Raw genomic sequence first — 16,415 nt, forward strand, 5'->3', positions numbered from 1 at the left:
TTACTTCAATACGTTTTCCTTATGAAAATCTTATTTTTCCTATAGACTCTGGATATCAGCCTAAAATAAATAAAATGAACTAAAAGTTGTAAAACTGAAGAACAGTGTGAGGCTGTCTATTAAACACAACTGCATGAGCACATGAGAGCGGATCATTACCACGCGGGTGTCTTTAGTTTGAATAGCTTTTCAGATGCTTGAATGACTCGTAGATGGTCATTGGCCAGGACGCTGGCTCCCAGAAAAAATCCAACTTCCCAGTAGCTCTGAAGTTTTTCCAGGTTCCCCTTTTTACCCAGAAGGCTGCTCAGCTTCACCCCTAGGAGATGAACAGGAAGCAGAGTGTTACATCACAGGTCGGCAGGGCTGATTTCTCCTTCAGTCATGAAATTCAGTGCTCATTGTCCCGAGAGATCAAAATAGCTTTAGGTTTTTCCTTACTAATGTGGTTGACACTCATTGTAAGGACATAGTACCGTACTAAACAAAACATACACATGAAGAGAGCAAAAATTATCTTTTAAAAAACTGTATTCGGGCGGGCTGGGGGGGAAGGTGAGGGGGGGGGAGGGGGGAGAACAAGGGAATCTGTGGTTGATATGTAGAACTGAATTGTATTGCAAAATAAAAATTAAAAAAAAAAACTGTATTCATTTTTATTTTATGTGTATGACTGCTTCGTGTATATGTACGTGCATCGTGATGCCCTCAGAGGTCAGCAGAGGGTGTCAGAGCTCTGGAACTGAAATTATGGATGGTTGTGTGCCACAGTGTGAGTGCTGGTAACTGAACCTGGGTCCTCTGCAAGAAAAACAAGCGTTCTTAACTGCTGAGCCATCTCTCCAGCCCCAACAAAAACTATATTTAATTGAAAAACCCAAGAATCATTTATGTACCGCGGTCTAGAATCTTCATGTATTCGCATGGGTATACATATAAGATAAGGAAATCCAGGAGACTGTTCTGTAAGCCCCTTTCCTTGTTATACGATGGGTTATGAAATGATTGGAAAGGGAATTTTCTTGTGTTTTGTAGGTTGAAAAATCTATCACTAAACTGAAACACAAATGTGTGTTTGTGTGTGTAGTGTGCATACACATATACACACACATTATATATTATTCCTTATGAACCTATAAAGCCAAAGACTCTAGGTAGCACCACTCATCAGTGGCATCCATTTTCTCTTTGCTACGCTGGGAAGGATTTGCCCATGAGAGGCCTGCATTCTACAGTTACAGTCCCCGCCCATTAGTGCCACTGTCCAACAGGGCTTGAGAATATAATGGGAATTCTCCAACTCTGCTCAACCTAATTTTGCTCATCTACATTCCTTACATTTTATTATACCTGTCTTATATTAGTTGTACATCATATTGACTTGCTTAAAATATATATCCTTTTAGAATTGCTTAACACTATAAGTATCCGTTACCTTAAAAATGATTTGAAGCCAGACTTAGCTGCTCATGCCTATACTCCCAGCTTCTGTGGAGGCAGCCAAAGTACTACAAGTTGAAGGTTTGCCTGGGCTGCAGGCTACAGAGCGAATTCAAGACCAGCCTGGGCAACTTAATGAGAGTGTCATAGAGTAAGATAAAAGGGTGTGGGGTGAGGGAATAGAGCACATGTGTAGTACATGTAAGATTCTGAGTTCAATTTCCAGTATCACCAAAAAAAATTTTTTGATGTTTAAAAATAAATCAAAAACGTAGACATATATCATTGTAATAGGCTACAGGGGCATGAGGTCACTCAAAGAAAGTACATTTACTGCTCATTAAAGACTCATTAATAGAAGTTTACTTATTAACTTAGAAACTTCTGTCCAGTTACCATACAAATAATTCCTGTCTAGTGGAACATATAATCCCCAAGATTTGTGACCTGTTGAAACATAAACTAGCTTCAAAGAAAATCAAGTGTAGAAATCTTATCCTAATATTTCTTAAGTTGTTTATTACTTCTTAAATGTTCTTTAATTCAGACATATATATATATATATATATATATATATATATATATATATAGAGAGAGAGAGAGAGAGAGAGAGAGAGAGTGAGAGTGTGTTTATCTGTCTAACAGCTCTGGCTGTCCTGGAACTCTCTTTCTAGATCATGATGGCCTTGAACTCAGAGATCCACCTGCCTCTGCCTCCAGAGTGCTGGGACTAAATCTGTGCACCACCACCGCCTGGCCCAGACATATAATCTTATTTAAGGTTTCCACAACAAATGGTTCAGATAAAATCATTTACCTATGTCTATTTTATATTTTCTGAGAGTAATAATTTTACCATCTTGAAAATTATAACTAAAACAAAATAATCTTTAATTTTGAAGTTACTTTTTATTATATAATTCACTGAAACCATAAATACTTCAGGGGAGAATGAACATTTGGATGATCTTCACATTTTGTGAGGATAAATTAAAAAGAGAACAGCTTTGCCACCGGAAAGTTTCATAAGTTGGAACCAGTTGCACCTGCATAAGTAAACACATCACAGATCGTTGATCTGGACATACCAAAAAAGTTAGAAAAGTGGGCAGGAAAAATGAGACACTAAAAATGTGTCTACTCATCTTGGTTGGAAATGAACAACTTTTCATTATGTTATACTTCCAGAAAAATAGTGAAGTCTAGACACAATCTAACAGAGAGCCCTGCTGTCAATCAAATAGTGACTATGGAAATGCTTAGATGTAAAACTACAATAGTTACAATCAAATTCAGCATTTTTGTATCCAGAAAGTCATTCCAGGGTAGTGATATTTGGCTTTAACCATGGCATAAATCTGCCACATGATCATGACACCAGCCTTTCAAAATTTGAACAAAAATATTTTTAAAATTTTTATATTTATTTACTTTACTGTGTGTGTGCGCGCGCGCACGTGCATGCTTGCGTGTGTGCATGTGTGAGCGTGCATGCACATCAGTCATGCTCATGCCACAGTGTGCATGCAGAGGTCAGAGGACAGTTTGGTGGAGCTGGCTGTCTTCAACCATGGGAAATCTGAAGATCAAATTCAGGTCGTCAGGCTTGGTGGCAAGTACTCATACCCCCTGAGCCATCTCACCACCCTCAAATGTATTATCTTTAATGAGAGATGGTATCTTAGCACATGAACATGTCACAAAGTATTTACAGAAGCACAGACGGACAGCCATGTTTTATTACATTCTTGCATACCTAGCTTTGTGCACGTATTCAATTACCTCCTCCTCATGGAGTTCTAAGTGCTGATTTGTTGGAGATGGGAGATTTGCTCATTGTGTGTTGACATGTTCCAAGTAAAAAGCTAAATCACAATATTCTTGTTTATTGCCTTGGCAGTTATGAGAATTATCATGTCTACTTGGTACTACCAATCGTGTTTTATTTTACTGAGACATGATCTTAGTATGCAGCCCAGACTGGCCTCAAATGCATAGCTTTCTCACCTTTACTTCCTAGTGCTGGGACCATAGGTGTGTGCCACTAGGGACCATAGGTGTGTGCCACTAGGGACCATAGGTGTGTGCCACTAGGGACCATAGGTGTGTACCACTGGGGACCATAGGTGTGTGCCACTAGGGACCATAGGTGTGTGCCACTAGGGACCATAGGTGTGTGTCACTGGGGACCATAGGTGTGTGTCAATAGGGACCATAGGTGTGTGCCACTAGGGACCACAGGTGTGTGCCACTAGAATATTGAGGTTTTTTTTTTAAGCCATTGTGACTAACCATATTTTCATATTTGTGTTTGTTTTGCAAATGAGCTTGTATTTTCTTCAGATATGATGCATAAAACTTGTTTTTACATGACACTTTTAAACTTTCAAGATTAGTGTTAAAAAACATGGTTCTAACCTGTGTTTGCTCAGGTGCATGTGTGTGTAAGCACACGTACATGATATGTGTAAGTGTGTATGGAGGCCAGAGAACAACCTGGGGTGTTAGGACCTCTGAATAGGCTGGTTGGGCAACAAGCCCAGGAGATCCATCTGTCTTTGCCTTCTCAGTGGTGGGGTTACAAGAACACACCACCATTTCAGCTTTGATTTTGCTATTTATTTATTTATTTATTTATTTATTTATTTATTTATTTATTTATTAGTTTTTCTCTGTGTGGCTCTGGCTGTCCTAGAACTCCCTCTGTAGATGAGGCTGGCTTCAAACTCAGAGATTCGCTTGCCTCTTGCTTCCCGAGTGCTGGGATTAAAGGCGTGTGCTACCATGCCCTGTTTATTTTTATTTTTTTTTGTTGTTGTTGTTGTTTAATGTGGCTTCTGGGAATTGAACTCCTGTTTGCAAGTCAAGCACTTTACTGACTGAGCCCATCCCCCAGTCCCTCTAATGATTTTATATTTATGAGACCTTTCTCATGTGCACGTAGACATTATGGATCTTAGTACATAAAAGCGTATCTGTATTTAGGATATTTCCACAGGCCAGCGCTTCAGTAGTAGTATTATATGTACTAGGTTCTAGGCTACAACATTTTACTTCCTAGGTGCTGGGAGCACAGATGTGTGTCACTGGAACACTGGAACATTTTTAAAGGTCTTTATGTATGATTGCTGATGTAATTACACCAACTGTAATTCTACCAAGTCCTTACCAATAGAGCAATTTTTTTTCTATGTAAATTTTGTTTGGCTGAAGTTATAAGCAATGGGTGTTGTATCCTTATTATTTCATATAACTTCCCACCATTTCTTTCATCGAACTGTCTGCTTGTGTAGTTCAAATTTTAACACAGCTCTCTTTAGAACTGGCTGCTTTGTAAGCACTAAGGGATTTTCAACGTAAAGGTTTTATCATCATATTTTCACCTGGTGCTGAGACTCAATTCCAGGCTGTCTTAATGGAGAACTGAGGACACAGAGCTCTGACCAAACACTCATTAGCTGCCTAGCACTGAGCACTTTAAAAATGCTGACTCTTTCAATCCCCACAGAACAACAAGGCAGGGAATATCTCCCCTTGCAAAGAGGAGCACGAAGTCCAGAGAGGCCTGGCAGCTTCCCAAAAGGCAGCGATTGGATGCTTTCCTTTGGGCCTCCTATTATGAAGAATTTCAAACATGCACAGTTAGAAAATCCACTGTAGGAAGGGGCTAGGGACCGTAACTCAGCGCTAGAGCATTGGCTTGGCATGCACACTGCCCAACACACACAGAGAAGCAAAACAGATACACGTGTGTGTATGCACACACACACAAATATGTACTACAATGAATGACCAGTTTTGTGGCAACTGCTAACATTTTGTTATTGTCCCAGATTCTTGATTACTTTTTGCTGAACTTTTCAAACTAAATTACAGATATCTCATGTTTAGAGATTATAAGGAGCCGGGCGGTGGTGGCGCACGCCTTTAATCCCAGCACTCGGGAGGCAGAGGCAGGCGGATCTCTGTGAGTTCGAGGCCAGCCTGGGCTACCAAGTGAGTTCCAGGAAAGGCGCAAAGCTACACAGAGAAACCCTGTCTCGAAAAACTGAAAGAAAAAAAAAATAGAGATTATAAGGAATCTAAAAAATTCTTCTATAGAACTTTTCCCACTAAAACTAATAATGTTATATATTCGTTTGTCCTGACTCAAATAAATCCTCTAATTATTATCTAAATGTCCCCCATAGGTTTTTATTTTCATAACCAAGGTCCACTAAAGGGTCATTTAATTTTATTTGGTATTTATGACTCCAAATACCTTTTAATCTACCTAACCCAGCCATGCTTATTTTCCTATGACACAGATTTATTTATTTTCCCCCCAAAGCAGAGATGCTGTCTTATAGAATGTCCTTGTATTCTGGACCTGTCCACTGATATTTCATAGTATTGCCTAATTTATTTCATTATCTCTCATGATTCCTAAATGGATAGTGGACCTTATGCTTCCAGTTAAACATTTCTGGTGAGAATATTTCACAATATTTTACATGTCTGTAGCTGAAGATTCTATTAGTCCATTTTCTGTTGCTATAAAGAGTATGGATAGTTTACTTAGACCACAAGTTTGCAGGTTGAAAGTCCAAGGTCAAGGAGCTTCATTGATGTAGTCTCTTGGCTGTATCCCATTATGGTGGATGTCAAGAGGGAACAGTTAAATGATGATGCAGGGATGTACGTACGATTCAGTGACTAGACTTGCTCTATCTTGTGTAACAACTCACTTACTAGGAGCTGATGAAGGCCCCCATTCGAACAACCTTGATCCTTTCTGAGGACAATGAAGACTAATAGAGTCTTCAGCTACAGACATGACAGTTAAGAATTATTTCTTACATTAAAGATTTCAAACATAAGATGATAAACTGGGAAAGGTTCAGATTTAGTGGTTTTCTTACTATACTTCAAAATTTAATTTTTCCCTTCATTAGAAAGCAAAGAAAGGGTATTGTAAGGACAAGTATGATTATTATAATAATTTATTATATAATTATTATATAATAAATAATTCAGACTAATTCATATGTTTTAGGATATCAACACAATGAATGGAAGACATAAATTTAAAATTTTTGATTAGAGAATTAATGGAATAAATACAATTATATCTTTAAAATATGCCAAACATGCTATTAGCTTTCTTTTCCTTGTATACTATTTAATATTGTTATATTAGCTCATTAATTTATTTGCCCAAACAATTTTTCTTGAAAGTACACATAGTCTAATCTTACGGTCAACCCATTTTTGATTGGCATAATTTATGACTGAATGAAATATAACCTAGAATGCTGAGTATCATTTAATGAAGGTATAAAATTTATGTTTTACAAGATAGTATTGTATAAGCTTCAAACTTGGCTATTATAGCAGCTAAAATTTACCATCAAGTCAAGTTGTAAGTCTTGATACGTGGTGAAATCTCCAAATTTAAATAATCTAATATTTTGTTGTGCATGTGTCTGTGTGTGAGGAGAGTACATATGTGTGTGGGTGGGTGGGTCTGTGTGCACACACTCCGATGGAGGCAGGTGGTTAACCTCTGGTGTGGTTCCTCAAGTGCCATTCTATCTTAGTTTTTGTTTATTTTTGAGACAGGGTCTTTTGCTGGTCTAGAGCTCACCAAGTAGAGTAGGCTGTCTGGACAGGGAGCCCCAGGCCCGCAGCTGTCTGTCTCTACCTCCCCAACAAAGAGGACTGCATGTGACCCATCCCATCAAGCTCTCTTATGTGTGCTGGGGGGGGGGGGGGGGAGTGGTCAAAATCAAGTTTTCCTGATTGCACGGCATCTACTTTGCCAAGTGAGTTATCTCCCCAGCCCAGTTTCCAAAAATTTAAAGTCAACCTCATATTTTTAAATGTTTGTACAACATATGTTATGAGTCCTTCTTGGAATAAAATACAGTGTTTACTTTGTGAAGCTACACTACAGTTCTCCCAACCTCAGCGTGCTGACTGTTCTCATCTATACACCACTTAAAAATGAGACCAAGCATCAGTACATTTCCAAACCACTATTACTACTCAACCTACAGATGCAAATCAGTGTTGAATCCCATAAGGACTGAAAGGCCCTAACAAAACTTCATCTGTCTTCCAGAGTCCAGCAACAAAATGTTCAGACCACTGATGCAGAGGAAGTTTGGGCTACGACAGAGTTTTTACATCAAGATGCAACATTTTAGTGCCATTTCTAAAAGGCACAAAGTTGATGTTCATTTTCTCTGATTTAGTTATCAACCAAAACCTTATTTCCCTTGATATTAGACAAAAGGGTGAAGTGACCCAGCTAACGCATAATGTAAAGCATAATGGTGCTTTGATCCTAGGGCATCTCAGCAGTGGTTGTCATTAGATGTTATCATCCCTTGAGCCCGGGACTCTACTCACCTTCAAAAATATCTCAGAACAGCACATGATGGAGATCTTAAAAGCCCTTCTCAGATGATGCTTTCAAAAAGCATGGGATTTATTTTTCCTTAGAAGTATAATTTTTTTAAAATTTTTTAAATAGAAATTTAAATTTCCTTAGAGATACTTAAACCATTTTCAGTTTAAAATATTAAGAAAATTTTCTTTTATAATGAATAATTTAATTAACCTAAGTGGTTTTTTTTCCTCTTGTGGAAAATAAGGCCCAAGACTTCTGTGGCTGTGGTAATAATTCCTCCAAGAGCTGGGAAGGTCATTAAGGAGGGGTTTAACCATTCACCAGAATAACATCTGGTTACCACAGAAGATATTCTAGGATCTAGAAACTTATAATTTTTTTTTTTTTAAAAAGGCTACCAAAACCTAAATTGAAACTATTACTCAAAACTGATTCACAAAGATGTGGATCCTAATTTCGTTAAATCCCAAACGAAGATGAGCCGATGAAGCACTGTTACAGGTGTAGGAGCGAAGGGCACACTCTATCAAGGCTAACAACTCAGAAAGAGTCTCCGAGGGGCCCAGTTACCACCCAGAGTGTCAACTACTCTACGGTTATTCTTGGGGCTTTGGAGCCTTCGACCCCTTCAACCCCCCCCACCAAGAAATCACAGGGGCATCTGGGTTTGGGGCAAGAACAAAGACAAACAAAAAAACAAACTAGAAGTCAGCCAGTTAGCCTGCCTGCCTGCATTCCTTCCTTCTTTCCTTCCTTCCTCCCTCCCTCCCTTCCTTCCCTTTCTTGTTCCCCTCCCTTCCTCTCCCTCCCTCCTTCCCTTCCTTTCTTCCTCCTCCTTCCTCCCTCTCTTCCTTCCCTTTCTTGCTCCCCTCCCTCCCTCTCACTCCCTCCCTTCCTTCCTTTCTTCCTCCTCCCTCCCTCCTTCCTTCCCTCTTTCTCTTCTTTCCATTTGAATTTTGTTGTCTTGAGACTCACGTAGCCCAGGCTATCCTTGAATTCACTATGTAGCCAATGATGCTCATGAACTCTTGGTCCTCTCCCCCTCCCCCTCCCAAGTGCCTGGCTTACGGGCAGGCATCACCATACCCCGCCGTCTCTCTGCCTCTTGTTTTTGTGTGAAAACACCAGGAGCACACTGTCTTAAACACGCCTGATATTCCACAGAAGAATTCATATCATCAATATGAGTTCTGAGTTGTAACAATGTGAACCAAGAAAAAGATAAAGTAAAAAATGTGCATTATATCCCAATACTAAATTCTGTACAATAGTATGAAATTCTGATCCAGGGGATCTACTGGCCCCATCCACCCCAAATTTATATTAGATATAATAAAAAGCAAGAGTGTCTTTTCCTTTGCACTGACTTTGGGTCCAGTCTCTTGATTCCTTCTAAAAATATGAAGCTGCCGTTACCAACTTTCCGAAGCTCAAAGGAGGATTCAAACTGGTGCCCAGCTGCCAGCAAGAGGACTGCGTAATTAATTCCTGACTGTAGTGTTGGCTCAGACTCAAATGCCTTTTTGAACCTAAGGAAAAAAAAAACACAAAAAACGAAATGTACAAGTTTACTTTCTCAATCATGAAACCCTGGGTGTGCAGTAACTTCTGTTTGCATAACTCCAGTGCCCAAGCAAAAAAATATTCCATTGGCTTCCACCCCAGAATCTAGTGTGCTATTAAGATTTAATGCTTAAGTAACTACATATCCTTGACGTTTCAGCTCCTCTGATTCCAATACTTGACTCGTCCTCAACCTAATGACCCTTCTTTTTAAACCTTTCTTGTCTTCAACCATCTACCAGAGAAATGTATAAATATGTGTGACAGAACTTTTTAAATGCAAACTCTGGACATATTTTTTTAATGGCTTAAGATACACAAAGCCTTGAGTAGTATCATCTGGGCAACACCCTGAAATGATGGTTTCCATGTAAGTAATAGAAACAACAACAAAACATCAGTGACAGGAAGAAATTTACAGAGTCCAAGGTTGTGTTGCTGCTGTACACTAATTTTGGCTGGAAGGGCACAAAACCATTCTCTGAATGTTGATGTGCCTGAATGTCACGCTTGGCAAACACACCCACACACAAAAGGACCAGTGTGTGGATATCTGTTGCCATTTTCAAGGTAACACATCCTAGGGGCCATTTAAGAGATGCCACACATGGAATAGTAAGCAGGCAATGATATTAATTATTATTGCATTTGGACACGAAGAAGAAAAGTAAAATTAAACATTCTTGTTGCCAATAGAACCAGCTAGAGATGAACAAATGAAAAATGGAATCTTTATTAAAAAAGAAAATCAGAATGAAGAAAACTAGACTAAATTCCTAGTCTAGTCCTAATAAATGACCATTCGAAGATACATTTTAAAAAAGATTGCATAAGGAGAAGTACATTATAAAAGCTATTCTATTTAAATCATCACTGAAAGACGGGAATAGCAAAACTGGGGTGGTAGGCAGAGCAGTATATTTATACTCTTAGCTTTCATATGTTCTTGCTATTTCTCATAATTTAAAATAAGTTAAACATTAAATAAAAACATATCTTGTTGAATGTTAAAGATCCTGCATCTCCCTCAAGAGGTTTACTTTTAAGGAGAACAAATTTCTAAATACAAACAAAAAAAAACAATTATTACTCTTCATCATTTGGCTCTATTAGATAAATATTTGCAGACTATAAGAGGAAATTCCAGCTATACAAAATATTTGTATCTTTTTAGAAATACAAATATTTCCATTCTAAATGGAAAACCAGGGTCACATCAAGGGCAGTCATAGCTTACAAGTTCTCATTTATGTCTTAGAGGTCTTTGTTCACAGACAAGTGGACACTTAAAAAAATTTTTTTTAAAGTGTAGGAAAAATGAGAAATCAAACATTGCTTTCTTCAAGTAATATCAAACCACAAAATATTGTTCAACAAAGAACCAAAGAGCGTGGGCGATCCTACCCATGATGGAGTATAATCCTCAAAAACCGTGAGCCCCAGCAAGCCCTTTTTCCATTAAGTTGTTTCTGTCGGGTATTTGATTCACAGCAACAAGAAAACTAACCAATACAAGAGGGGAAGATATATATAGATATCTATATCTGTATCTATATCTATATCTATATCTATATATATCACAAACCATACTTTTATAAATTTTGGAGATTGATGAAAGCAATCATAAAATCACTGAACTAAAATTCTAGAAGAAAGACCCCAAAAGACAAATAGTATATACTTGCTCTTATATGTGGATGTTAGTATTTAAACACTTGATAGGCATGCCTCAATCCATCCAACCACAGAGGTTAGGTGTAGAGTGAGGGACTAATGGAGAGGGTACGATCTCCCAAGGAAGGGGATATAGAATATATAGTTATGAGAGACAGGGGCAGGGGAAATGCTGGAGCAAGAGCATTAAACAGGGAGGGGGGTGGAAGAGAGAGGTAAGAGTAGGAATACAGGGAGGTGCAGCTAATAATAAGGGTCACTTGAGGGGTGATATGGAAACCTACTCCTGTAGAAGCTTCTTAAAATGTATACATATATGGAAGAAATTTAAATGGACTCACCAGGTATCAGGGGAGACAATGCCTTAACTAGACATCTTTCGCCAAGTAAAAACTCCAGTGCCAGGAATGGGCTGCATCTAGTTGAGTTGTTGGCCAAAGGGGCCCCTTGGAAACCCCTAAGCATCTCAGGCTAATGCCAAGGCTTGTGGTTGCTCTCCACAAACTGATGGTAAGGTCCTGTTGCTGAAGACTGCATTTACATATCTCACTGAACACAGAGAAGTCGAGCTGGTGTCCACCCAGAGCTTTCACCCCTACTGACCAGCGCTCATGGTACTGGAAGGTGGTCTGCATGCTACCAGAGGAGGAAGGCAGATACCAACCCAGCTATAAACTGGGCCACCTACAACAGTGACCCACACGCACGATACCCTGGTGCAGTAGCAACACAAATGTTGGAGGAGTTACCGACCATTTTCTGGCTGGATTTAAGAACTACTCCATCAGATGGAAGCCATGCCTGACACTGAGCGGTGGGCAAGAACCTGAGACTAGACAGGGTATGGGCCTAGGGGAAAATCAAATACGGTTGCTCTGCTAAGCGAAAAATAGCAATAAAATGACTCCTAATAGCATTCTGCTATAGGTCAGTGCCTAGCTCAGCCATCATCAGAGAAACTTCCTCTTGCAGGAGATGGGAGGAAACGCACAGACCCACAAATGGACCATGTGAAGAGACTGAGATACTTTGGAATAGTCAGTCCTAAATGGGATGTCTTCACCAAGTCCCTCCCTCTAGGGCTCAGGGAGCTTTGTAGAAGAGGAGGCAGGAAGATTGTAGGAGTTGAGGGGACGGATGACTCCAAGGAAACAGTGTCTTCCAAATACACCAGGATGGATGTGCATATGAACTTACAGTGACTTGGCAGCATGCCTGCACAAGTTCAAACCAGATGGATTCCATCGCGGTGCTGAGAGGGGGAAGTGGGCACAGGCTTGCACTGCTAACCAAGCTATCTCCAACCGACATCTGCTTGCAAAGGAAAAATTAGTTCTCTCCAATGGAGTCCCGCTGAGTATATTAACCACACGTGAGGGTAGGTCCCATGCCCAACAATAGATGACCGTCTTAAAATAAACTCAATGGCATCTTTGTAGACTTTGTCTCATAGTACTTTGTGTACTGGCTAGTTTTATGTCAACTTGACACAAGCTAGAGTCCTCAGAGAGGAAGGAGCCTCAATTGAGAAATTGCCTCCATAAGTTCTGGGCTGTAAGGCATTTCCTTAATTAGTGATTGATGTGGAAGGGCCCATCCCATTGTGGGTGGTGCCATCCCTGGGCTGGTGGTGCTAAGTGCTTTAAGAAAGCAGGCTGAACAAGCCATGAGGAGCAAAGCAGCACCTCTCCATGGCCTCTGCATCAGCTCTTGCCTCCAGGTTCCTGCCCACATGAGTTCCTGCCCTCACTGCTTTTGATGATGAACTGTTACATGGAACTGTGAGGGAAATAAACCCTTTCCTCCCCAAGTTGCTTTTGGTCATGGTGTTTGATCCTAAGAAACTTTGTTTGGACAATGTTTGTCTCACTGGCCTTTTGCTTGTATGTTACAGTTTCTAATTTCGGGTTTTTATGAAGTGCATGTATGTTTCCTATGTTCTTTCTTTATTATAATTTTTATTTGTTCGTTTTCTAAAGAGAGATACAAGGAAAAGGGGGTAGAATGGGGGGTGGGGAGGTCAAAGGGGATCCTAAGAGGAGTTGGGGGAGGGGAAACTGTGATCAGAATATATTGTCTGACAAAACTTTTTTCAATTAAAAAATGTCATTCAAAACAAAAGCTGACATTTGCACATCTCTAAAGTAAAAATAAAACACAATTCTGGAGAAAGAAGTGCTCTAGAAAGAGCTGGATTGCTGTTGATCGTAAGATCAGGCTCGTCCTGGTGTAAGGAGATACACTGCCTATTTGAAGGTCTATTTGGGAGGAATGGAGCTAGTAGAGTATTTGATAATTGTACAGGTTGGCAATGTGAAGGAGCCTCAGACAATATGGCTGAAGTTTTCCCACAGGACATGCATTGAAGGATGGGTTGGGATCTATAGGCGCTGGGAATGGGGCACGCTGGGATGGCGGAGTGAGAACTGATCCCTAGTAATGTCAAGTCCCACTAAGTCAAAGTCTCATTAGGCAAAGGAGCCTGGAATGAATAGATAAAAGGTATCACTCTAGAAAGATATTACTGGAGTTAGGGAGATATCTCAGCAAGCATGAGAACCTGAGTTTGGACTCCCAGCACCCATATAAAAATCTGTGTGAGGCAGCACACATGTATAACCCCAGTACTAGGGAATGGAAACAAGCAGATACCTGGACCTCGTTAGGCAGGCAGGTTAGGTGACTCAGTGAGTTCCATGTGCATTGAGAGCTTCTATCTAAAAAAATGAGCTGGAAAAAGATTGAGAATACCCTAAGGTGACTTCTAGCCTTCACACATGCACATTGTATATATGCAACTAAAGGCACACATACAGACACCCAAACATGCATATACACCACATACATACATGCATACATTGAATAAATAAATAAGGAATTTACTAAAGTTTGAGATTGAATAAAAAGCTAAATCCCACACCCCAAAATGTGGGACAAGAAATCTCCCGTAGTGTTTAAGGGATCAAGAGGTAGACCTTCAAGACTCTCAGCCAAAAGTCAAAGATGGTCACAGCTAAGACAAGGACAAAACAGATAGGTTAGGTCAACCCAAGCTGCACTCAGTCACAGTGCAACTCAGCTGCATTTGCTGACATCAGCAGCTTCTTGAGCTACATGCTCTGAAAGAGAAAACAACGTGATTTCCTAGGATTTTTAGTCCTAATATACTTCTAGAATGCAGAACGCCTGATGCATAATGAAGAATTCGGAATCATGCAAAGAGTCGAATCACGTGAACCCCTAACGAAGAATCAAGACAGGCAAGAAAGGCTGATGCACACACAATCTCACTGTGTCTTTAAGATGCAGACTTTAAAACGACTACACAGGAGGCAAAGACAATGGGAAAAGATGAACAAAGTGAATAAAAAGAGCAACAACTTCAACACAGAGTTGGAGTCTTAAAAATACCCAATGATCGGGACCTAACGTACTCCATGCATGAAAACGAAAATGGGCTTTAAAAGACACTAAAGACAACAGGAGACAGTTTTGGTGAAAGAAACAAAACAGCAAATAAAGTATTTAAAATGAAGCAGAGGAAGAAATTAGAAAAGAAAAAGGGAAAGGAAAAATAAAAAGGCACTGGAGACATATGGGACCTAGTTATAAAGCCTAACATATGTATTCTTACAACCCCAGAAGAAATGAGAGTGGACACATAACACAAGAAATAGCTCGAGATGTGGACAAAAATATTCAAAAGCTGAGGAAAACATCAGCCCACAGACTCAGGGAGTTGAGAAAAATTCAAGAAAGATGAAATAAAATTGTCCAGATGCTGAGACCAAAAACACACAGAGAAAAAATATTGAGTCAAAGGCCATGTTTTGTCACCCAGCTGCTATCAACTGTGGACACAAGAGGCCTTCCTGCCTCAGTGTCTCTACTGGTATGCATAACCCCACCTGGTTTATGAGAGAAACCTTGATGTTGACCAGAGGGAAGCTACAATATAACTCAGTGGAGGAGCCTTTATCATATATGACTAGAGCCTTGAGAAAGAAGGGAAGGACGGAGTAGGGGAAGGGAAGGGAAGGAGGGAAGAATAGAGAGAAAAGAAAGTTGGCCAGGGACGACTAAAGGCACAAAACCCCCAAAGAGTGAGTAAAACTGGGAGTTGGTTTTGCAGTGCAGACAATAGAAGCCAGAAGAGACATAACTTCATAAGTCAGGGTAATAAAGCAGATGCTTTGAGACAAGCCAAAACTGGAACTCACTGCCCCTTGGTCCACACCACGAAACCACAGAGTGGTTTCGGACCAAAGAAGAGCGATTCTGGTCAGAAGTCCTGAGCTGTAGAAAGAACAAACACCAAAATGGGCAAACACATGACTATATAAAAACTCAATTAACTATAGCATCTATTGACTATTTAAGTTTCCTTACTAGGAAAAGAGTGAAATACAAGTTAAGATGGTAGGTATAACTCAGGAGTCCTTTCTTGTGATAGGTTGGTAGTCAACTTTACTACATCTGGAATCAACTAAAACACAAACTCTAGGCATGCCTGTGAGGGACTTTCTTCTTTCTTTCTTTCTTTTCTTTCCTTTTCTTTTTCTTTTTTTTTTTTTTGAGACATTATTTTTCTGTGTAGCCCTGGCTATCCTACAGACAGGAACTGGCTCTGTAGACCAGGTTAGCTTCTAACTCAGAAATCAACCTGTCTCTGCCTCCTGAGTGCTGGGATTAAAGGTGCGCGCCACCATGCCTGGCCTATGAGGGATTTTCTTGATCTGATTATTTGAGAAATGAAGACCCACCTAACCCGGGCCCCATCTTCTACTAACAACCCATATAGAAGGAAGAAGGAAGCTTTTGCTTTTTGCCTGCTTACCCTTGCTCTTGCTGGCAAGTTCATCTACTCTGTTGCTGAGGCATTCCTTCACTGGTTTTTCACCTACTTCTTTGGGATTCCAGCATAGACAAGATGAGCAGCTAGCTTTCCAGGAATCCTTCAGGACTCCAGTGTCAGACTGGGTCTGCTGAGACATTCAGTTTCATGGGCTAAACAACTACTGGATTCTTGGCCTTTCATTGTGAGACATTGTTAGAATATCCAGACCACAGCCTGTATGCCACTCTAATAAATTCCACATATAAATATGTATACATATACACACATATATGATGTATACATACATACACAGAATGAGTACATACATGCATACATATAGATACACACATATACACATACATAAATTCATTCTATCAGTTCTGTTCCTTTACAGAGTCTGGATGGATGTAATACTGTAACCACTGGGGAGCTACTAAAGGAATGTAATAAAAAGTATTACTAAAGAGCTATTAGAGAAGACAATGTAATTCTCAATTATTTTGTTAA

General features: G+C 39.8%; 1 protein-coding gene across 1 annotated transcript in view; it reads right to left on the reverse strand.

Moving 5' to 3' along the window:
* The window catches only part of Map3k5 (mitogen-activated protein kinase kinase kinase 5), a 211,882-nt gene that overhangs the window by 85,720 nt on the left and 109,747 nt on the right, over positions 1-16,415 (reverse strand). The window contains exons 8-9 of the mRNA XM_059272686.1: positions 9,251-9,363; positions 160-319 (exon numbers count right to left, since the gene is read on the reverse strand). Of these exons, the coding sequence (XP_059128669.1) occupies positions 160-319; positions 9,251-9,363 (273 nt within the window). The remainder of the gene's footprint in view (positions 1-159; positions 320-9,250; positions 9,364-16,415) is intronic.

The sequence above is a fragment of the Peromyscus eremicus genome, chromosome 8b (genome assembly GCF_949786415.1).
Source record: "Peromyscus eremicus chromosome 8b, PerEre_H2_v1, whole genome shotgun sequence".
Classification (NCBI taxonomy): Eukaryota; Metazoa; Chordata; class Mammalia; order Rodentia; family Cricetidae; genus Peromyscus; species Peromyscus eremicus.